This window comes from Cornus florida, unplaced genomic scaffold, assembly GCF_030987335.1.
Source record: "Cornus florida cultivar Cherokee Brave unplaced genomic scaffold, ASM3098733v1 CherokeeBrave_3.0.0_Hap2_Chr02, whole genome shotgun sequence".
In the NCBI taxonomy this organism is placed as follows: Eukaryota; Viridiplantae; Streptophyta; class Magnoliopsida; order Cornales; family Cornaceae; genus Cornus; species Cornus florida.
Window position 1 is genome coordinate 68463279 of NW_026775572.1, and position 24405 is coordinate 68487683.

Sequence of the window (24405 nt, forward strand, 5' to 3'; positions counted from 1 at the left end):
TATGGTTGAAACCGAGAAACTTTAGCTTAAAATGCAATGCTCACCTCCACTTTATTAAAGGAGGTGAGGGTAGGTTTGTAATGACATGTAGTCCCTTAGCTCCCCTGTTTGTTTGAGAAATTACTACAAAGTCACTGGAACATTGATCCCGACCAATCTGTGAATGAAATGCAAGCAAAAAAGTTAAATAAAACGGACACATGGTCCCGAGAACATGTAATAATAATTTCTTTGTTTGCAAGAAGAAAACTTTCATCTTCTTAAAAGTCAGCTAGCAAGAAGAGAGCCCATACCAATGTTGAAGACAATAGCATTACATCCAAAATGGAGGATTAGGGTTGAAGATTCAATTCTTATTTCTCCTAATGACAAAGAGTGCAAAAGATAAAATATAAAGTGGGATTTAGATGATGAGCCCAGTTCTTCCTATGCTTAAATTGCTGCAACACTGTCTACAGATATATTTAAATGTGTGCACTTAAATTTCAAACCGATCACACTTTTTTTTTTCCATGGGCTAAACCAATCACTCTGATTGAAACAATACTAAAAGTTAAGCCTATTTCTAGTTCTCGCGTAGAGAAGAACATTGCCAGACCAGGAAACTCGATGGGAAGTGCCGTCTCAGACAAGAATTCATGCCCTAAGACATTATTTGGTGACAAAAACTATCATAAGACCAATACGGGACCATGTTACCATTTCAACATACTTGTGTATACACTGAGAATAATCGCAATTTGTTAATGGCATGTGCCTAAACACTCAAATGTTCAAGCATAGCACGTAAACAAACAAACTGGCAAGAGTGTTATGTATAGAACTACTGTATAGAATCCTAATAAGGCAGAGATACAAAAAGAAGAGGGTGAAAACATGATAAGAGTAGCTTTTTCACATTTCATGTCCTCTCGAGCAGCCAAGATTATAGGACTCCCAAAGCGAAGTGTTGTGGATGGAGCGTATGCAATAAGAAAGAGAGAAATCAGGGAAAGGGAAGAAAGAAAATACCGGATGAAAGTGTGAGAGAGAGAGAGAAGAAATTGTTCCAAAGTTACTCTTAACATCAATCCTCAAATTCATTCATGCGATCTAAAAGGTAGTTGGCCGCCAATTCTTCATTCTTGTTACAGGCAAAGAACGCCTCCAGAACAATTGCTCGATCAAACCCCATTGCTTCAAGCTGGAAAAGAAGAGGGGGGGGGGGGGGAATAAACACCATTAGTGATGAGAATTTTACACCAACACTATCTTATTTAACTAATGACAACTGCTACCCACAACAGGTATATTCCTTGAAGCTGAACCTGAAATATCACAAAGCATAAAAATGCAACAAATTTCAAATCCAAGTTGAGAGGAAAGATGATCCATCTTGAATTCAGGACTACAACCTATAATCTACATCCAAATCCAAGATAAAGAGAGAATCACTTTAACCTACAATGGTAATTTAAAGCACATATAGATAGAATAAATATCCAGTTATTCTTATGATACATTTGGAAACATCCATGGTTTAGAATTGCACTTGGAGAAAAAACATATTTTAAATTTATCCACAATTTCAACAAGAATAATTTCACGTCACCAAATGCAGCATTATTTAACATTCACACCAGCACTATGTTCACAATTAAGACTATACGGACTTAAATTTGACATAAGAGACTCCCCATGATAAACTTCTAACAATTCCTCAAATTTGGTCAAAAACTAACTTCAAAGTTTATGGAATGGTCATTCTCATTCCATTGTTTGGTTGCAATCATGGAATAACGTAATCATTCCTATTCCCGTGTTTCAATAGAGACTAGTTCAAAGGTCAGAATATAATGGGATTTAAATTAACTTTTCCAAATTACCATTTTTTAGAAAAATTAAATTAAATAGAGTGACATATATTTTAATTATCTAATTAGAAATAATACAAGTTATAATATGATATCAAATATATGATAATTCACAAGGACATGACGTCAAAGAGGTGTTAACCATAAAATTGAAATTAGAGTTAAAAGCATTCGGTTATATCGCTAAATCTCACGCCCAACAAACACTTTAGACTTCAACTATACGAAGCTCACTCTCTAAGCCCAGTCACTGTGAAAGGCACCATAGCTAGCTCTACTGTTCCCCATTTTTTCAACTTCCTTCAAATTCTGTTTTAGAATTTTTACCAGAAGTCACTAAAGGGGATTGAAGAATCCAAGATTGACCCAATCGTTTTGATCCTCTCTCTCTCTCTATCTCACACACACACACACACACACATATGTATATGAATATATGCTCTCATTACTTGCTTCAAAGATTTGGCATTTACAATGCCTTCTATCTAATTTGGTCTTATCATCTTCTTGGATTCTTTTTACCTTGAGCTATTTAATCTAGCCTTTGAAACTTATTTTCACCCAAATATTAGAATTCTTTAAGAATTGGAAAACGCTCTCTATGCTAAGCTCATGAAGAAGGACTTCAGTTTTCCCGATGTTCTGCTTTCTATAAAGAAAGAAACATGACACCTTGATTAAAGACCTAACAGGGTTGGAATCAATGTACTAAGTTTGAGGGCTCCATTGAGGTTGAGAGGAGAGAGTATGTATGTATGTATGTATGTTCAAGGTGATTAAATATACCCTTGAGATTTTGATTATACAGGTTGACGCCATTGATGAAGAACTAGAGCTTGAGAATACAGTTTCTAAAACGAAGAAGTGAAGAAGATTGACAAAATGATTGGGTCTTTTAAAAAAGAAACGGCTTAAAAAAGCGCAAACCTACACTGGGAAATCGTTAACACAGACTCATAGCATTGCTTGGTTGTGTTGTACATAAACACACACACACACACAGAGTTGAATGGTGATTAGGGTTTGTAAAATAGGGGTTTATAAATTTACTGCAAATATAGACATTCCGTATATATTTTATAGTTCAGGGGGGTTAACAATCAAGAATGAGAGCCAATTACGTCATTTTAAAATTTTGCCCAGTCATGTGATACGCAATCCCTACTTGACGTTAGATCTCAAACGATCAGTTCAATTTTGGTGGTTTCTGCAAAAAAAAGGGGGATAATACATATTATATCATATATTAATGTTATATTTAATAATTGCGTGAGCACATTTTGGTCTTAATATATCTTATATGACTATTACTTTGATTCTCTGATAGAATGAATGCGTATTTATAAACTGTTGAAGAGAAATGATCATTCCAACATTTATGGCAGTGCTAATTCAAAAGTAAATGAAGTACGCAGACACACAATACTTGGACATGGATATGGGGATGTGTGTCTAATACTTTTACTTGGATATGTATCTAAAAAAACTTAACCAATAATTAAATTATATTACATTATTATTTCAAAACAAGTGAAAATGTCAAACCCCTCAACTTAACACTATATTATCTAAATACATTATTTTACTCTAAAACATAAAATAAAATCTTAAACTATGAATATTTAGTACTATTCATCTGTCTTTTTGTTCCAAAATTTGATACGTCCTACGCGTGGATAAATACCCGCACCCAACACACACCCTAGTTCATTTAAGACAAGTTGTGGCCTACCAAACATGAGAAAGGGGATGAAAATTTGGAATGGCCATTCCATTCCAATGTACCAAAAGTAGGCTGAGCTCATGGCAAGGAGAAATCATTATCCAACGAGGTGACAGTTCACTACTACAGGATTGTAAAGTATGTGAAGAATAGCAGTCAAGTGAAGCCAAAGGAACTCATATATTGTAATACCCCTAATTTTAAAATGATAGTCTCGACATTTTAAGTATTGTTTAATTGTATTTTTTTTTTTACTTATTTAATTGTTTATTTGCTTGTTTATTTGAATTAATTGTAAATTAAGTTATTTAAATGAATTGTTTTATTTAGGTGTTTATTTAATTGTACTTGTTGTTCTTTTGAATTGAATTAATTGTATTCTTTATTTTATTTAAATGTTTTGTTTAATTGTTTGTTTTAATTATTTGTTTTCCTTGATATATGCTTATGTTGATTAGTGAATTAAATGTTTTAATAGTTTTAGGGTTTTATTTTCTTCACGGATGTAGCCGACTTGGTTATGTAAGTAGGTTAGTTTTTCTTTCCTTCTCTCAATATAATTAGAATTAGGGTTAGTATTTGTATAAGCCTATATATATACCTTTATACGTCTGCCAAGGGTTTATAAATCCTGTTCACGCATACAGAGAGACAGAGAGAAACAGAGAGAAATAGAGAGAGGAAGATTAGGGTTTGGCTTAGACTAAGACTGAACCAAGGAGAGGAAATTGGCTTGCTCGTGGGTTGAACTAGGAGCAACAGTGGTCGGTGAAAGCAGTAAGGTCGCCGGAATTATTAAAGACGACGGTTTAAGGTTTTGAACGGAAACCTAAAGGCAAGTCTCTGTTCTAACTTTTTCCCCTAAACCTGTATTATGTGCATGCCTAAGTAGACTCCAGGGGTTTAATTAATGCTAAAACAAATCTTTTATGCATGTTTAAACTGTATTTAAACTCGTTGAATTAAACTGGTTTGCAAATTCTTAAAATTCTGTTAACTGGTTTTTGCTGTCTTTGAGTTTACACTTTATTTAATTGAGATCGTTAATGTATGTCGATGTCTTATAATTAATCTGGGACGTTGAATGAACACTAGAACAAGTATGTAAAACATTACAGAGGCCCTGAGTATAGCCGGAGGCGAGGAAGACGAAGCAAAAACACATAACGGCTTCAGGGAGTGAGAGAGCAGGCTCCCAAAAGGACGGAGCCAGCTCCCTCATTGATGGAGCCGGCTCCAAGGAGTATGGAGCCTAATCCCAACTCCTTAGAGCAAGCTCCCAAGTTAATGGAGAAGGCTCTCAACTTATGAGAGCCTGCTCTCGCCCGAAACGCACAGTTTTGGTCTTTTTAGGGGCTGTTTGGGCTGTCCGGAGTATTTTTAATCCATTTAAATTGCACTGAAGGATGTAATTAATTGTGATGGACCTATGAAAATATTAGGAAGCATTATCACATTAGCGTATTAAAGAAAGAAGCAACATGAAGATAAAGAAAGGCCTACATGTTGAGCACTGTTTTGTTAAGTTGTTTGCTTACTGAAACTTATCAAATTTTTCGCATATGATTTAATAATATTTAATCATATTTCAACAGTGTTATAAGGGTGATGGAATACCGGCAATTAACTAGGCTTGGTTTGGATTAAATTGATATTTAATTTATTAAAACGGTATCAATTTCTGGACTGTTTGAAGGATTTATTTGCTTACTATAATGCTAGCATTTTGTGTATGTATGATTAAACAGTATTAATCATGTTTAAGCACTGAAACAAGCATAATTGATTAACTGAAACTGTAGTATGCTTATATGGAGTTAATTGATGTTTTAACGATTTAGATTGCATCAATTGTTGGATTTATGGATTGTTATGAAATTTACGTTTAAGAATTTCACTATAATGTGTTCAGTAACGATTCTGATTATTAATATATGGTTCTGGATTATAATTGATGAACTGCTTGTACTGCTTTGTCAATTGTTGGATTGGTTGTGTGTGTATGCACCAGTATGGGACGATGGCATACTAGGGACGGATTAGTTCAAAACACTAAATCCTACCTATCCTGGAATAAGTTGGATTAACTATAAAAGTTAAATCCTACTTATATGTATGTATATGCACCAGTATGGGACAGTGACATATTAAGGATGGCTTAGTTGAAAACACTAAGACCTACCTATTATGGGGATGGATTAGTTCAAAACACTAATCCTACCTATTCTGATGTAAGGTGGATTAACTATAAAAGTTAAGTCCTACTTATATATATGACAGGTCAATAAACATTTGAATGTCATACCTTGAACTGATTTTTTATATATATCTTTATGGTGCCGTGATATGAGCTTTAGTCTCAGGATCATAGTTAGGGTGCGTATATCGCCTAGGATGGATAACTGGACATAGTTGTTGTTCCTTGGTAGGTCTAGGTATACACGACCACGTTACGTGCGATTTGCATGTTACCTTCTATTCAGGCTGAGATTACACTATAGTCTAGTGAGCGTCCTATAGTGTGTTCTTATATCTATATAGACTACTTTAATTATTGTTGAGCTATCTAGGATGTATCTGCGTATTGGGTTTCTGTATGGATTGTAGTAGGATAGGACTTACCTGTGGGCCTAACCCACTCCCTTATTTTTCAGGTGTTCGTCACTTCCAGGGTTAGAGCTTGATCGTGCAGAGCAGACACAGTCACTCACTCCTCCGACTACGTAGGACTGCTTTCTATGTTTCGCTTTAGATTTTATTGCAGTTGTTTCCTTTTCAGTGTGGGATTTGGATAGGGGTCCATTAGATGGATTCCCGAGTTGTACAGATATTAGAAAGTTTGGAATTTATATTAATTTATAAATTTTGAGGATTTTATAATTAGAATTCTTTTCAGCTTATTATTTTATTCTTATTTCATTTTAATATTCTGTGCTTCGTTACATATTAATTGTCTGTATCCCTTGAATCTGTACTCGGACTTGATCACCCGTGGTTCTAGAATCGAGGGGTATCACAGTTGGTATCAGAGCATTCCAGGTTCAAGTATCTCTAGGATTCTATCGTATAAGACTTCCGCGTAGTGTATTCTCTTGTTTAGAGCTTTAAGTATAGGATTCGTTGAATTCATTTACGGTCCGTTTAACTCGTATTGATGTCTGTCTTTCTATGTTAAAAGTATGGTTAACGCTAGAAGATGACAGAACATGCAAGGAAACAGTTGACAAAGGAGAGCGGCACGTAGGCAGCAAGATCGCCTATGGCGTCGGCAAATGGAGGAAGAGCAACAACTGCCTAGGCTTCAGGAGAAGGAGCAGGGGGAAGGAGGTCAGTTGCGCACTGAGCAGGAGGATGTACAGCAGACTCAGGGGTCTCAGGATCGGGGCTATAATCAAGGCAGGAATCCAGAGTTTTCTCCTCCATTGGTTTACATCATTGCTCAGGCTGTAGCTGCAAGCGTAACAACTGCACTTCAGAATCAGTCACACGTTTAGCGAACACTCGAAGCAGTACCAGTGGTGCAGAATATGGTCAAGGTTCATTGTTTTGGCTGCGGAGAGGATAGGCATACATCCAACCAATGTCCTGGGTTAGCTCAGAGACAGCAGAATGGAGGACCACAAGCAGGACGGGATCTGCTACAGTCTAACCAGCAGAGGAGGCCATTTGGTACTTTTAGAGGTACTTGCTATACCTGTGGAGAGTCTGGTCACACTTCCAGGTAGTGTCCTAAACAGAGGGATATCGGGCTGTTCAAGCAGGAGGATACCGAATCACAAGGAGAATAGCTCTTTTAAGAGTAATTTTAATTACTAGTAGTAGTGGAGATATTAATAAAAGTGTGGTACGGATTTAATCACGTACACTGGTAGTGTGTTAAAGAATATTTTACAATTATTCTTTTGACCGTTAATGGTTTAAAGAAGTTCTTAATAAAGTGAACTAGTGGTTTTGGCTATCTCTATTATGATTTATGATAACATTTTAATGATTTATTCATAAATGGTTTTAATAACTTATTTTGGAATGTGATTGTCACGATAATAAATGATTATCACAGTGGGGTAATTAGTTTTTGGACAGGCAAACGAATATTTGCTTGTAAGTCCATTGTGTTGAGACGGGACGATTGCCAGGGAGTTTGTAAAAGAACTTGTGTAAATTAATAAGGTAACTTTGATTTCGAGGGAAGAATTCCCAAGATGGAGCGATAATCTAAAAGTGAGTAGATTTCAGAGCATTTTGTATTACCTTATGTGTTTTGCTCTACGGAGTATTCAGGAGTTTTGGGTTTTGTAGTTTAGTGGACACAAGTATGTTGATAGATCTCATGGTGTTTTTACACTTTTAGGCGATGTTGCCATTTTACATGAGAGTGATGGGTCTGTGACACTAGATAATGGTAGACTCAGATTTCTAGCCAAACTATTGGTCCTGGACATGCACATTTATGCGGTGTTACTTGGGATGGATTGGTTATTTCACTACCATGCCCAAGTTAAATGTTTTGATAGGATTATTGTGTTCACCATACCCAGACAGGATAGGTAAGTCGTCGCTATGCCACGTTCTAACGGAGTTGCTAGCACTTCTTTGTTACATATGGAGGAGGAAACGGAAGAAGGGATTACTGTATCATTGGATAGTATGTCAATTGTACAGGACTTTCCGAATGTATTTCAGGAGATTCCAGGGTTGCCACCTAGTCGCGAGATAGACTTTGGGGTTGACTTAGCTCCAGGCGCTGTGCCTATTGCTGGAGCAGCATACAGGTTGGCACCAGTAGAGATGCGAGAGCTGAGGGGTCAGATTCAGCAGTTACTCAGCCAGGGTTTTATTCGCAGGAGTACTTCACCCTGGGGAGCACCAGTGTTGTTTGTAAAGAAGAAGGATGGTTCGTTTCGCCTGTATATAGATTATAGGGAGTTGAACAAGGGTACTATTTGAAATAAGTATCTTTTGCCGAGGATTGATGATCTTTTCGATCGATTGAAGGAAGCTACGTATTTTTCTAAGATTGATCTGTAGTCTTTATGGACTTAATGAACAGAATTTTCAAGATTTATTTAGATCAGGTTGTCATTGTCTTTATAGATGACATTTTGATTTGTTCAAAGTCAGAGGACGATCATGCTAGACATCTTCACATAGTCTTGCAGACGCTTCGTGAGCACCAGTTATATGCCAAGTTCGAGAAGTGTGAATTTTGGCAGCGGGAAGTGAAATTTCTGGGTCACGTGGTGTCAGAAAGGGGAATAACGGTAAATCCAGCCACGGTTTCAGCAGTGGTTGAGTGGGGACAGCCTACTTCACCTACTGAGATTCAGAGTTTCCTCAGATTGGCAGGATATTATCGTAAGTTCATCCAGGGGTTCTCGAAGATAATAAGACCGCTCACTTATCTAACTAAGAAAGGAGTACGGTTCGTGTGGAATGAACACTGTCAGAAAGCTTTTGATGAGCTAAAGCGCAAGTTGACTTCTGCACCGGTTCTGTCTACTCCACAGAGCGGGATTGAGTATCTTGTCTACACAGATGCTTCTTTGCAGGGTCTTGGATGTGTTTTGATGCAGGAGGAGCGACCAATTTCGTATGGATCTCAGAAACTTAAGCCTCATAAGCTTAATTATCCAACACATGATTTGGAATTGGCAGCTGTAGTCTTTGCTTTACGCATTTGGAGGCATTATCTGTTGGGAGAATCCTTCAAATTATTTAGTGATCACAAGAGTCCGCAGTATTTATTCACTCAGCGGGAGCTGAATATGAGACAGCGCCGATGGTTAGAGTTTGTGAAAGACAATCATTTCTCTATACAGTACCATCCAGGGAAAGTGAATGTGGTGGCAGATGCACTCCGTCGCCGACCTGTTGCTAGTCTTTCTGCTCTATTTACTACTAAGTGGAATGCTTTGAAGACGGTGGATGCTTTGTCGGATGCTTTTATGGCTTGCATGGTAGTTACGCCTTCTATTATTCACAAAGTTTTGAAGGCTCAGCTCACGGATCAGCAGTGCATTGACAAAATTGCAAAGATAACTTCTAGGAAGGTCGGATGCTTTTATGGCTTGCATGGTAGTTACGCCTTCTATTAATCACAAAGTTTTGAAGGCACAGCTCACGGATCAGCAGTGCATTGACAAAATTGCAAAGATAACTTCTGGGGAGGTCCCATTTTACTATGTTGGGGCTGATGGAGGTTTGAGATACAAGGGACGGTTGGTGGTACCTTTTGCTGATGATTTGACGAAGGATGTAATGACTGAGACTCACTACTCTGAGTTTTCTGTTCATCCAGGTGGAGACAAGATGTATCAGGATATGAAGCGGCAGTCTTGGTGGGCAGGTATGAAAAAGGACATTGCTATTTTTTTTGTCTCTCGATGTAATACTTGTCAGATGGTCTAGATTGATCATCAACGACTGCCAGGAGCTCTACAGCCACTACCTGTACCAGAGTGGAAATGAGAGAACATTTTTATGGATTTTATGGAGGATTGCCTAATTCCTTTAGGAATCACAATTCCATTTGAGTCATCGTTGATAGATTAACTAAATCAACTCATTTCTTGCTTATTTGCACTAACTTCACTTTGGAGCAGTTGGCGAGACTTTACATTGCAGAGATTGTAAAACTGCACGACATGCTGTTGTCTATTATATCGGACAGGGATTCGAGCTTTGTGTCAGAATTTTAGAAGAGATTTCACCAGGCTTTGGGTACAGAGTTGCATCTTAGCACTACTTATCATCCTCAAACTGATGGACAGACTGAAAGGGTTAATCAGATCGTGGAGGATATGCTTCGTTCGTGTGTTCTTGATTGCAAGGGCCATTGGGAGGATTATTTGCCACTTGTGGAGTTTGCATATAACAATAGTTTCTAGAAGACTATTGGTATGGCTCCATTTGAGGCATTGTACGGCCGACCGTGTCGGTTGCCTGCTTGTTGAATGGAGGTTGGCGAGAACAGATTTTTGGATCCCGAGTTCATTAAGGATACCTCTGAGAAGATTGCTCATATTAGGGATCGCATGCGCACTGCCCAGAGTCGGCAGAAGAGTTACGCAGATCGTCGTACTCGTGCATTGGAGATTCAGATGAGGATCGGTATCAGCATATCAATGTTAGGGAGATCGAGTTGACGCCAGATGCAACATATTTGGAGTCACCGTGTCGTATTGTCGACCGTCGGGATCAAATCCTTCGTAATAAGGTTATCCCTTTAGTGCATGTTCAGTCTAGTCATCACAATGAGGCTGAGTCTACTTAAGAACGAGAGGATGTCATTCGCTCGCAGTTTCCTAACATAATGGAAGAAGGTAAGAGCGAATTCCGAGGACGGAATTCATTTTGTTAAGGGGGAAGAATGTAATACCTCTAATTTTAAAAAGATAGTCTCGGCATTTTAAGTATTGTTTAATTGCATTTTTTTTTTTTAATTATTTAATTGTTTATTTGAATTAATTGTGAATTATGTTATTTAAATGAATTATTTTATTTAGGTGTTTATTTAATTGTACTTGTTCTTTTGAATTGAATTAATTGTATTCTTTATTTTATTTAAATGTATTGTTTAATTTTTTGTTTTAATTATTTGTTTTCCTTAATGGTGATTATGACAAAGATTCTCAAATTTCATCTGCATAGTTCATATAAAGTTTATCAATGCCTAGTAAGTCTCCCTCATAATTAATGTGCTTTTATGACTAATGTTTGACTTTCCTCTCAACTTTTCTTTTCTCTTTTGACGCCGAAGTCTTCTACTCCGGCGTTTATCGTTCTCTTTCTTTTCTCTTTTGGTTTTGACAGATCATGCTACGTTCGTATCTCAAAGTAGCGACCCTACCATGTCTCAATTTTCACGGGAAGATCCAAAGTTGTTCAATTGATAGAGATGTGATCCTTAGGGTTGATCGTCAGAGCATTGCAAAACGTGAATATATACTGAAATCTTGTCTGCTTGGTCGATTTGATCATGATGTGGGGTGCATTAAGAGGATTGAGGAGTGGGCAACGATATCTTGGCAGATCTCGTGTGGAGTAAAAGTCTCAACCCTACCTGACGGCCTGTTCTTGTTCCGTCTACCATCGGAGGCCGAAGCTTGTAGAGTTTTGCATGTGGGGAGGAAGAGATGGGGTGAAGCTTCCTTACACATCGACAAATGGGATTTCGAGGTGGGTTGCTCAGCCGTGGTTGATCGTGACAGGTTACGAAGGGTGGTGTTGTTCAGATTGCTCCTCCATCTCTGGTGTCACAAACTGTTTGTAGCTATTGGTGACCTCTGCGGTGGGTTTAGAGGAGTGGAAGCGGATGATCAAGCAAGAGGCGAACGAGTTCTCATTCTTGTTTCCGCCGGAGCTGTGGTGCCGAAGTTTGTTTTTGTTGAAGACCAACGAGTAGCATTCAAGATCAGGTTGATTGAGAAAACCTCACCTTGCATTCTTCCAAAATCCTATTATGGGTCTGGTGAGGCCTCTTTCCTCCCGTTTGATAGAGAATTCAACGGCGGGCGTCATCGGCATTTGCAGGCTCAATTGAGTTCTCAAGGAAAACGAAGAGCGTTCGCCGATGCGCCAGAAGCGAGTGTGGTTGATAGATTTCCAAGGTGTACGCATAACGCCCGTTTTCCACGCTTTTCAAATCCTCGTCTTGATCGCCTTGATGGTATTCAACCACGTGCTTCACGAGGGCCTTTCATACAGCAGAATCAAATGGGCGTAAGTATGGGCCTCTTTCTTCTAGGTTGAACAATGGGCCTTTAGGTTCTTATGGACCACAAGCTTCACTTAAAAGGAATGTTATGTGGAGGCCCAACAATAAGCTATCCATTTCTTTCCTAAATGATGAGCCCAACCCACATTTGCCCAAGTCCTTGGGCCATTTGAAGACTTAAAAAGATTGGTTCATTGGGGGCCAATGATAAGAAATCAGCTTCTTTTTTTAATACAAAACCCAGTCCAGCCACCAAACCAATTCATATACAAGATTGTCTTCCTCATGTTCCCTCTGTGAAATTCTGGAGCTCACCAGAGAAGAGGAGGTGGATGAAATTCTGGAGCTCGTCATCTACAATGTTGTGCTGATGCTTTAATCAAGCCCCCTCCAGCTACATCTCGGATAATGGGAAACAGCTCTAGACTTTCATTTCGGGATTCACACAGAAGCAACCATGTTTATAGATGGTCGAGGAAAGATAAACAAAAATGGACCTCCACTGACCCAGGTATGTCCTCTGTTTCTCATTCTCAGAGCTCCCTTAACGCACCTTCTTCTTCTTCCTCCCTTTCTGGAGAGGTGAGGGGCGATGTTGAGATGTCAATGGAGAAGAGTTGTGTTATGATTGATGTGCCTTTGGCCCCTGCTGAAGAGTTTGGGCTGATTACAGAGACGACTGCCAGCGAAATTGTCACTTCAGGCCAAACAAATTCACTCAATTGTGAAGTTCAGGACTCATCAGATGGGGTCTTGGTTCGAGTTGAAAGAGACCTTCACTTTCAGTTGTCTAATGAGTCAACCATGGCTCTGCTCAAAGAACTTTGCCTTTATGTTGCTTTAAAAGGTTTTAATTGTACATCATCTGTTGGGGAAGAGGAGAAAAAATTGGTTAGTTACTTGAGCAGTGGACTGGGAGACTGTACTGATTCTGACTCGTTTTCAGAGCCTTTTGATTTTGGAAGGGCTTGTGATGAGGAGGTGGCTACTGATTTGGTTTCTATCCAAGAAGTCTGTTCTAACGAGTTTGTACCTTGGATGGAGAATGATTTTTCTGAAGTGATAGAGGAGGAACCTTTGGCAATTGAGAGATCTGGTTGTTCAATAACAAATGTTGATTTGGGTAAGGATTGGATGATTGAAAACATAGGAGCTGCTAGTGAGTTGCTAGGTGTTTCTTCAGAGGGAAACAGTAACCAGACACTTTCCATTCTTCAAGCTATAGTGGAAGGCAGAGAGGTTGCTGTGACTGAAGAAGTAGTGAGCGCGAAGCCTTTATCATCCTGGAAAGGGACACAGGAGATCAAGAATCTGATCTCTGAAGTCAATTATGAAGGAAAGAAGGGGGTGGTGAAAGAGAGGGGAAGGACTAGGAGTCGGAGCGCGAAGAAAGGAGGTGGGGAGATTATCTTATCTGGTTTTTAATGAAGCTACAAAATATTTCTTGGAATGTTCGTGGTCTCAACGACCCGAATAAAAGGAGGGTGGTTAAGGTTGCTTTAAGGAAGTGGGGGGGCCATGTTGTATGTTTGCAAGAAACAAAGTTGGCATCCATTACGGATGGGGTGGTTAGGAGTTTGTGGGGAGGAAGGTTTGTAGAATGGGAGGTTTTGAATGCTACAGGTACTTTGGGCGGTATCTTAATTATGTGGGATTGTAGATGGGTGTCACGGCTGGATGTGTGGGTGGGAAGATTCTCAGTGTCTCGCAAGTTCAAGTTGGAAGAGGACAATTTCAGTTGGGTTTTCACTGGGGTCTATGGACCAGTTGTTGATATTGATCGGCCTTTTTTCTGGGAGGAGCTTAATAATGCTCAAGAAATGTGGTTTCTTCCTTAGTGCTTGGGTGGGGACTTCAATTCTGTTAGATTCCCATTAGAGAGGTCCACAGGGGGTAGGAGGTCGTCTGAAATGGATCAGTTTTCTGATTTCATTGACAAGCATCTTCTTATCGATTTACCTATGCAAGGCGCAACCTATACATGGTCTAATGGCAGGGACCAGTCACTTTTTCAAGGCTGGATCGTTTTTTGATTTTTGGGGTGTGGGAAGAAAAATTCCCGGATGTCGTTCAAGCAGTTTTAGCTCGAGTCATTTCTGATCATGTTCCTTTGGTCTTAGATTGTGGAGGTTTGAGTTCTCAAAGGTCTCCGTTTCGATTTGAGAATATGTGGCTAAGAGCGGAGGACTTCCAAGGGAAAGTTCAGTCTTAGTGGGAGGGAGTTGTTGTCATAGGCTCATCTAGCTTCATGTTAACTACAAAGTTGAAGGCTCTCAAATTCGATCTTAAAAAGTGGAATAAAGACGTTTTTGGGAATCTTAAATGGAGGAATAGTAGAGTCCTTGCTGATTTTTATGAGATTGATCGCCTTGAAGAGGCGGGTGGGGATGTGGAGTTCTTGCGTTCTAGGAGAGCTTCTTGTCAGGCAGCTTTTGCAGAGATTGCTAGTATGGAGGATATACCTTGGCGACAAAAATCTCGGGCTCTTTGGTTAAAAGAGGGAGATCGCAACACAAAATTTTTTCACAGACTCGTTAACGCTCATAGAAGAAGTAATCACATAGGACGTATTCGGGTAAAAGGTGTAGAGATGTGGAAGGAGGAAGATGTGCGTAATGGGATTGCTTCTTTTTATTAGAAGCTTTATACTGAACCGCTTGTTTGGAGACCCAAACTTGATGGTCTTCATTTCAAGGCCATTTCTGAGATCGATAGGGAAGGGCTTGAGATTCCTTTTACTGAAGAATAAATTCTAAAGGCCTTATCTAGTTGTAATGGGGACAAAGCTCCGGGGCCAGATGGGTTCACTGTGCGGTTTCTTTTGGAAAGTTGGACAGTTGTGAAAAATGATGTCATGGGCACTTTTTAGGAGTTTTATTCTATTGGTGCTTTTGAGAAGTCGTTTAATGCAACTTTCATTGCCCTTATCCCTAAGAAGGGAGGTGCTTCTGACATTAAAGACTTTCGTCCTATCAGCTTAGTGGGTTGTATCTACAAGCTTCTGGCTAAGGTCCTTGCTCTTAGGTTAAGGGGAGTGATGGATGGGATTATTTCAGATTCCCAGAATGCTTTTGTTGGAGGACGACAAATTCTTGATTCAGTTCTTATTGCAGGTGAATGTGTGGATTCCAGATTGAGAAGTAGAGTTCCTGGAGTTTTGTGCAAACTTGACATTGAGAAAGCATATGATCATGTGAATTAGAATTTCCTGCTTTATTTGTTTCAGAGAATGGGGTTTGGAAGTAAATGGAGGAAATGAATTGAGACATGCCTTTCGTCAGTCAAATTCTCTGTTCTTGTGAACGGGTCTCCTGCTGGTTTCTTTGGGTGCTATCGGGGTTTAAGACAAGGAGATCCCCTGTCATCTTTCCTCTTTCTTATTGTTATGGAGGGCTTAAGCAAACTTATGCGAAGAGCAGAGGATCTTGATCTTATCAAGGGCTTTATGGTGGGAAGAGATCCTGTTCATTAGATGGAGGTCTCTCATTTACTTTTTGCAGACGACACCCTGGTTTTTTGTGATGCTAATATGTCTCAGCTTAGATATTTGAGGTGCATTTTGGTCTACTTTCAGGGTGTCTCTAGTCTGAAAGTTAATGTGGCTAAAAGTGTGCTTGTGCCAATTGGAGATGTTCAAGATATTTCTTCTTTAGCGGAAGTCCTTGGGTGTAGGGTGAGTTCTTTTCCAATTCAGTATTTGGGCTTGCCTTTAGGGTTTCCATTGGAACAATGGGGTGTTGGGACCCTGTGATTGATAGGTATGCGAAGAGATTAGCGGGATGGAAAAAGCAATACTTGTCTAAGGGAGGGAAAGTTACGCTTATAAAGAGCACTTTATCGAGCCTTCCTACTTATTTTTTATCTATGTTCCAAATTCCATGCTTTGTTGCTGATAGGATCGAAAAAATTCAAAGGGATTTCCTTTGGGGTGGAAGATGTGATGAATTTAAGTATCACCTTGTCAATTGGGAACAAGTTTGCAAGCCAATGAAGTTTGGTGGTCTTGGTATCAGAAGACACCATCCCTTTTAACCAAGCTCTTCTGGGTAAATGGCTGTGGAGGTATGGAAGGGAAAGGCATCGCCCGTGACTACGGTTAGTTTCATGTCGATATGGGGAAGAGAGTGGTGGTTGGTCTACTCATCCGGTTTCTCTAGTGGGAGGAGTTGGGGCGTGGAAATTCATAAGGAACGGATGGGATGCTTTTTCTACTCATATCAGATTCAAAGTTCATAATGGCAGATGTGTACGCTTTTGGGAGGATCTTTGGTGTGGAGACCAGCCTTTATCTCGTTTATTTCCCAGGTTATACAGTATTGCAGTTGATAGACTTGCCTACGTAGCCAACTATTATCAACTTGATAGTAGAGGGATTACGTGGGACGTGCAATTTTGACGCTCTTTTCAGGATTGGGAGGTGGATGAGGTATGTCTTTTCATGGATTTGTTGTATCGAAAGGAGGCAGAGGTAGTGATGTCATGACATGGATTCCCTCTTCCCATGGTCGCTTTGAAGTTCGTTCCTTATTCTTATGTCTTTCTGATTTCGATATTGTTGATTTTCCATGGAAGACTATTTGGCGTTCTATGGCTCCAACTAGAGTGGCATTCTTTGTTTGGACCGCTGTTTGGGGTAAGATGCTTACGATTGATAATCTAAGGAAAAGGGGCAATTCTCTTGTTAATTGGTGTTGTTTGTGCAAACAAGATGGTGAGTCAGTTGCTCACATTCTAATACATTGCCCTATAGCGACGGATTGTTGGAATCGTATCTTTTGTCTGTTTCATATGCATTGGATTATGCCTCGTTATCCTAAGGATTTGATTTGTATATGGAGAAGATGCCGTGTGAGTAGCGTTGTTCGCGATTATTGGAGAGTTGTACCACATTGTGTTTGGTGATGCATTTGGAAGGAGAGGAATAATAGAATATTCGAAGGGAAAGAATCATACGCTCTCTTTTCAGTTATGTGAAGAGGAAGTCCTGTTCTTCTTCCGAAGATTTAATTATTTTTTTGGCTTCTTTGGGATCTTAATCCCTAGTTCCACTTTTGTATAAGGGATGCGTTCCCCTCTTGAACGCCTTTTTTATTTCAATTATTACTTGTCAAAAAAAAAAAAATTTATTTGTTTTCCTTGTTATATGCTTATGTGGATTAGTGAATTAAATGTTTTAATAATTTTAGGGTTTTATTTTCTTCACGGATGTAGCCGATTTGGTTATGTAAGTAGGTTAGTTTTCCTTTCCATCTCTCAATATAATTACAATTAGGGTTGGTATTTGTATAAGCCTATATATATACCTTTATACGTCTGCCAAGGGTTTGTAAACCCTGTTCACGCATACAGAGAGACAGAGAGAAACAGAGAGAAATAGAGAAAGGAAGATTACGGTTTGGCTTAGACTAAGACTGAACCAAGGAGGGGAATTAGCTTGCTCGTGGGTTGAACTAGGAGCAACAGTGGTCGGTGAAAGCAGTAGGCAAGTCTCTGTTCTAACTCTTTCCCCTAAACCTGTGTTCTGTGCATGCCTAAGTAGACTCCAGGGGTTTAATTAATGTTAAAACAAATCTTTTATGCATGTTTAAACTATATTTAAACTCGTTGAATTAAACTGGTTTGCAAATTCTTAAAGTTCTGTTAACTGGTTTTTGCTGTCTTTGAGTTTACGCTTTGTTTAATTGAGATCGTTGATGCATGTCGATGTCTTATAATTAATCTGGGACGTTGAATGAACACTAGAACAAGTATGTAAAACATTACAGAGGCCCTGAGTATAGCCGGAGGCGAAGAAGACGAAGCAAAAAACATATAACGGCTTCAGGGACGGCTTCAGGGAGTGAGAGAGCAGGCTCCCAAAAGGAGGGAGCCAGCTCCCTCATTGATGGAGCCGGCTCCAAGGAGTATGGAGCCTGCTCCCAACTCCTTAGAGCAGGCTCCCAAGTTAATGGAGCAAGCTCTCAACTTATAAGAACCTGCTCTCGCCCGAAATGCACAGTTTTGGTCTTTTTAAGGGTTGTTTGGGCTGTCCGAAGTATTTGTAATCCGTTTAAATTGCACCGAAGGATGTAATTAATTGTGATGGACTTATGAAAATATTAGGAAGCATTATCACATTAGTGTATTAAAGAATGAAGCAACATGAAGATAAAGAAAGGCCTACATATTGAGCACTATTTTGTTAAGTTGTTTGCTTACTGAAACTTACCAAATCTTTCGCATATGATTTAATAATATTTAATCATATTTCAACAGTGTTATAAGGGTGATGGAATACCGGCAATTAACTAGGCTTGGTTTGGATTAAATTGATATTTAATTTATTAAAAACGGTATCAATTTCTGGACTGTTTGGAGGATTTATTTGCTTACTATAATGCTAGCATTTTGTGTTTGTATGATTAAACAGTATTAATCATGTTTAAGCACTGAAATAAGCATAATTGATTAATTGAAACTATAGTATGCTTATATGGAGTTAAATTGATGTTTTAACAGTTTAGATTGCATCAATTGTTGGATTTATGGATTGCTATGAAATTTACGTTTAAGAATTTCACTATAATGTGTTCAGTAACGATTCTGATTATTATTATATGGTTCTGGACTATAATTGATGAACTGCTTGTACTGTTTTGTCAATTGTTGGATTGGTTGTGTGTGTATGCACCGGTATGGGACGGTAGCATACTAGGGACGGATTAATTCAAAACACTAAGTCCTACCTATCCTGGAATAAGTTGGATTAACTATAAAAGTTAAGTCCTACTTATATGTATGTCTATGCACCGGTATGGGACGGTGGCATATTAGGGATGGTTTAGTTCAAAACACTAAGGCCTACCTATTCTGGGGATGGATTAGTTCAAAACACTAAGTCCTACCTATTCTGATGTAAGGTGGATTAACTATAAAAGTTAAGTCCTACTTATATATATGGCAGGTCAATAACCATTTGAATGTCATACCTTGAACGGATTTTATATATATATATATATATATATATCTTTATGGTGCTGTGATATGAGCTTGAATCTCAGGATCATGGCTAGGGTGCGTATATCGCCTAGGATGGATAAACTGGACATAGTTGTTGTTCCCTAGTAGGTCTAGGCATACATGACCACGTTACGTGCGATTTGCATGTTACCTTCTATTCAAGCTGAGACTACACTATAGTCTAGCGAGCGTCCTATAGTGTGTACTTATATTCTATATGGACTACTTTAGTTATTGTTGAGCTATCTAGAATGTATCTGCGTATTGGGTTTCTGTATGGATTGTACTAGGATAGAACCTGCATGTGGGCCTGACCCACTCCCTTATTTTTGAGGTGTTCGTCACTTCCAGGGTTAGAGCTTGATCATGCAGAGCAGATACAGTCACTCACTCCTCCGACTACGTAGGACTGCTTTCTATGTTTCGCTTTAGATTTTATTACAGTTGTTTCCTTTTCAGTGTGGGATTTGGATAAGGGTCCACTAAATGGATTCCCGAGTTGTACAGATATTAGAAAGTTTGGAATTTATATTAATTTATAAATTTTGAGGGTTTTATAATTAGAATTCTTTTCAGCTTATTATTTTAATCTTATTTCATTTTAGTATTCTATGCTTAGTTACATATTAATTGTCTGGTATCCCTCGGATCTGTGTTCGGATTTGATCACCCGTGGCTCTAGAATCGAGGGGTATCACATATATTTTATGTAAACTCTGCCAATAAAAACCTTAGTGTGCTCATCCAAACCCAAAATAAAGTTTGGAATGGGCATAACTTACACGTTCTACGGCTTCTTGTTCCTCAGGTGTTACAGTTAATTCCTCGGGCATGACCGAAGCAAGCTGCCCCAATATGTTCCTGATACCACAATACCAGTAAATTAGCATGGTGAACATTCATTATTATTAGTTCAGGAAACATGCAAATTAGGAACATACCCTCCTCCATCTTCAACAGGCTCATTGATGAGACGAAGGAAATCAGCCTGATGCTCTTGAATAAGCCTAATCAGGTTAGGATTCTGTTTCCCTAACTCCTGAAGCATTGGCTGTCAACAAGAAGAGAGTGATAGAGGCCCTTTAACCAATGTGTGTGTGTGTGTAAGTGTTAAACACAACAAAGTAATAAATAGGTTGGAGAATAGTAGTGAAGAACCTGCAAGATTTGTGGATTGGCCTGCACCATAGCTTGCAAGGCTTGGAACTGAAGCAAACAAACAAATAATGAGTAATATAGTAGAATACAAACATAATGTTGCCTAATATGACACACACAGATACATATGCATACCTGTTGACTGTTGCGTAAAAAATCTAGGGTGCCTGCACCAGCAGCACTCGAACCCATGGTGGATGGCCCTATTGCCAGAAAATACAAGTCCATTGCCAAAGATGTCATGACAAAAATAGTTGAACGTGACCACAAACACCTACTTGGGGAAATAGATCCAACGGATTTGCATTGGGTCCACTTGAAGGAACAGGTGCTGGTTGTGGAGGCTGAATTGGAGGATTTGCAGCCTGCCTGCTATCCTCGGATTGGACCAGACGTGGAACCTCAGCTTGCTCAGGTATACCCTGATATAGATAATATAGAATCGTTGCACGTAAAGACCCAAATAGTTCAATTTCTTTCTTCAAGAAGTCAAAAGGAGCTATAAACCATACATATAATTAATAATAATAATAATTCTTGTTTCTCTCTCTTGTGAAGTAGATGACCAAGAAAAAGAAGTGATGTGTTAATATTTGATGAACTAGAAAAGAAAAAGAGAAGGGAAATACTAAACTCAATTATCAGTCCCACCATATCCACCTACCACACCCACATACACACAGGGGAAGACAAAAGAAAATAATAAACTAAAATAAGTTTTTTTTTTTTTTTTTTTTTGACAAGTAACATTTCATTAAAAATAGCTCAAGGGGGGACTGCGCGCAAGGAACAAATCTTACAAAAGGGAATAGCTATACTCTTAAGCTATCTACAAACTCCAAAGATCTCCCACAGATTTACAACTTTGCCCGTTAACCCCAAAGAATAAAGAAGTCAGAGTAGTATATTTGAGATACCAAATTGGAGTTTCCTCCCCATCAAAAGAAGACAAATTGCTGTCTCGCCACAACCCCCACCATAAACAAAAGGATGTGGCCTCAAAGCATCATGAGCTTGGCTATCCAGTTTCCACTATACACCCTCTCCAAGCTTCTATTGTGCCGACCGTAAAAGATAGAAAAGAACATGGCCCAGACATCAAGTCCCACAGTGCAGCGCAAAAAGAGATGGTTCACCGACTCCTCACTCTTTATGCACATACAACACCAATTTACAATAATCTGCCACCTCCTCCTAAACTAAAAGAAATTTAAATTCCTCTCTTTTAAGATAATCTTAAAATGAATTCATCATTGCTCACTCATCATGCAAGACCAATGACATATCTCTGGGAAAAAGAAAAAGAAAAAAAAAAAGTAGATAAGAAAAATCTTCCCATGAAGAATAAACCAAGTAAAAGTTCTAACTAATAGAATGCAAAGAAGATATACAAACAGAAGTATTTATCAACTTAGCAAGAGAGGTGATGATGGAGTGTATTTTGAGCTATGTTACATGGACTCAGCTACGTGTGGTGGCTATGGGTATGCAAGTGGAGGCTCTGATAGCCAAGGGCGAGTTAGCCGAATACTTAACCGACCCGGGCCATAATCGAGTTGCCAATCAAGACAAAATTTGAACTACGTAGAGAGAGATAATTGGTTAGGTTCAGTAGTCGATCAGATCAAGCAAGAGGTAGAAGATGGAGTTATGGATTTTAGAGACATATATATAGGGCATGTTTGGTTCATCCCCATGTCATACATGTCACATCTCCAAATAGAATGACACATGGACACTAACAAATATTCATTTTAATTAATCTTTTTATTTCATTTTCTAGAGTAAAATAATGTATTTTTGTAACTTAATGTTCAATATAGGCATTTCACTCATTTTGAGGTAATAATATAATAACATTGAATTATTGGATACATATTGTTTAGGTGCATGTCCAAACAAAAGAATCAGACACATATCCCATACCCAATGTGTGTCTGACACGGGACTTCACATACTTTTAAAGAGTACATGTAACATAGATTTTGAGTGGTAGAGAGAGATTACTTCAATTTTCAAAAATGTGATTCTCTCTGGTAACACTTCATGCAAAGAATATACATGCAAGAAGAAAAAAGGGTATATAATGCTCTGCCACTACATCTTCAGATTCACCAACCACCACTCCGACTACAGGAGTATATAGAAGACACAGACATGCAAATATGTAGTACAAGTCACTAAGCCTCAGTCGAGCATTAACTTAAGTGGTACCTCCTCCACCTCCCCTAAAGAGGAAGTTGATGGTCCAAGTCTCCACTAGGACAGTAGGTCATGAGTGTTTTTCAACCCCCCAAAAACACACACACACAAAAAAAAAAAAAAAAAAAAAAAAATATTGAAAGAAAGAAAATATTAGCCTAAAAATATGCAAACAAATATCTCCCCCCTCATGTTGTATGTCCTATGTTTACAACCTTAATACTTCATGCAACTGATACATATAGAGCAATGATAAATAGATTCAGGATAATGGATCGTGATCTCTCCCTGGATCATCCAATGAAGACAAAAGAATTTCTTATCATTCATAAATTTTCAAGCTATTGAATCAAATACAGCAGAGACAATTCGAGTGAAATGCCATGCTAATATTTTCAGATTCACATCCACCACTTGGTTGGCAAAACAGGAGCTCTTACTATGAAAGGATAAGTTCGCAAACATAGCAGGACAATACAGCATAAATGACAAAGTCCAATCATATGCTAACGCATATGGAATACACGGAATCATATGACATACTCATGCCGCCCCCTGGAAATTATTCCCTGACAAAACAAAGTGGACCTTCATTTTCTATAAACTTCCAACAAGTAATAGAGAACATGTAGGAACCATCCACCAAGTAAGCTGTAATCTAACTCTAATGAGACAATGCATCTCTCCAACGGAAGTCCAGCCAAACTGCACTTCCCAGGTGAATGATTGAAACACAAATAAATCAAGTAAAAGTGAACATACTTACAGAATATAAATATTCAACAGCTCTCTTGGGGTTGTTGTAAGCAGCAAGAAGGGCACGAAGAACAATATCCCTATCCCAAGTCCCTCCACCCATATCAAGAATTTGCAGGATTGCTCCCTCAAGGATGATTCCTGCAACCAGGTTTGATGCTGTTTGACCATAGACCGGCTCTGATCTGGTTGAATAGACATAATTGGATATTAATAAGAAACAAATTCAGGAGCTATCCAAATAGAGTAAACACGGACAATATCAGATTGAAGGGCGTACCAACCACAAGTTAACTGAAAGAAGAAAATACTCACCCAGCAACAACAGAAGAAGCAGGAGATGCTGCAGGCGCAAGAGTGGGTGTAGGACTGTGAAGTAGGAATAAATATGCATATCGCAAACTGTTGACAGCCATCTACTATAAAAGCTTAAGCTGTTAGAGAGGATGTAACTTTATTATTTATATCCTCTAACACGCCCCCTCACGTAAGGCCGCCTTTTTGTTCCAGCACGTGTTTTCAATTACTTTTGGCTCCGATACCATGTTGAGAGGTAGAGAGAGAAAGGTGTTTTGTGGTGTTCTCAGAATTACAGAGAACCCTAAAAATCTGAGATATTTATATAGATAGATAGATAGATATATTTATGTACAAGTATAGCTTATTTACAAGATGACCACAACTCTATCATTAATTACACTATTATCCAACACAAACCAAAGGACAGAAAGCGACAAAATATAGCATATCAATGCCATGCGAAACTTGAACTCACGATGCCAATATAGTTACAGGAGGTTGAGGATCAGCTGATGCTGGAGTTGAACTAGGAGCTTGAGCATGTCTCTGTGGTGCCTATATGGCAGAGAGAACTGTTAGAACCACCTTAAAACAAACTCCCAAAACAAAAAAAGAAGACAACTTTTACGCAGACTGAAAGAAATGATAAGAAATGAAAAGGCATGGAACTACAATTCAACCTCAATTATATAAAACAT

General features: G+C 38.7%; 1 protein-coding gene across 1 annotated transcript in view; it reads right to left on the reverse strand.

The window, feature by feature from the left end:
- Nucleotides 1-695: 695 nt before the first annotated feature.
- The window catches only part of LOC132295240 (ubiquitin receptor RAD23c-like), a 30150-nt gene continuing 6440 nt past the window's right edge, over nt 696-24405 (reverse strand). Inside the window, exons 3-10 of the mRNA XM_059793420.1 lie at nt 23723-24262; nt 23418-23592; nt 20724-20871; nt 20585-20652; nt 20450-20497; nt 20233-20342; nt 20074-20152; nt 696-1183 (exon numbers count right to left, since the gene is read on the reverse strand). Of these exons, the coding sequence (XP_059649403.1) occupies nt 1067-1183; nt 20074-20152; nt 20233-20342; nt 20450-20497; nt 20585-20652; nt 20724-20871; nt 23418-23592; nt 23723-23823 (846 nt within the window). The 5' untranslated portion in view covers nt 23824-24262 and the 3' untranslated portion in view covers nt 696-1066. The remainder of the gene's footprint in view (nt 1184-20073; nt 20153-20232; nt 20343-20449; nt 20498-20584; nt 20653-20723; nt 20872-23417; nt 23593-23722; nt 24263-24405) is intronic.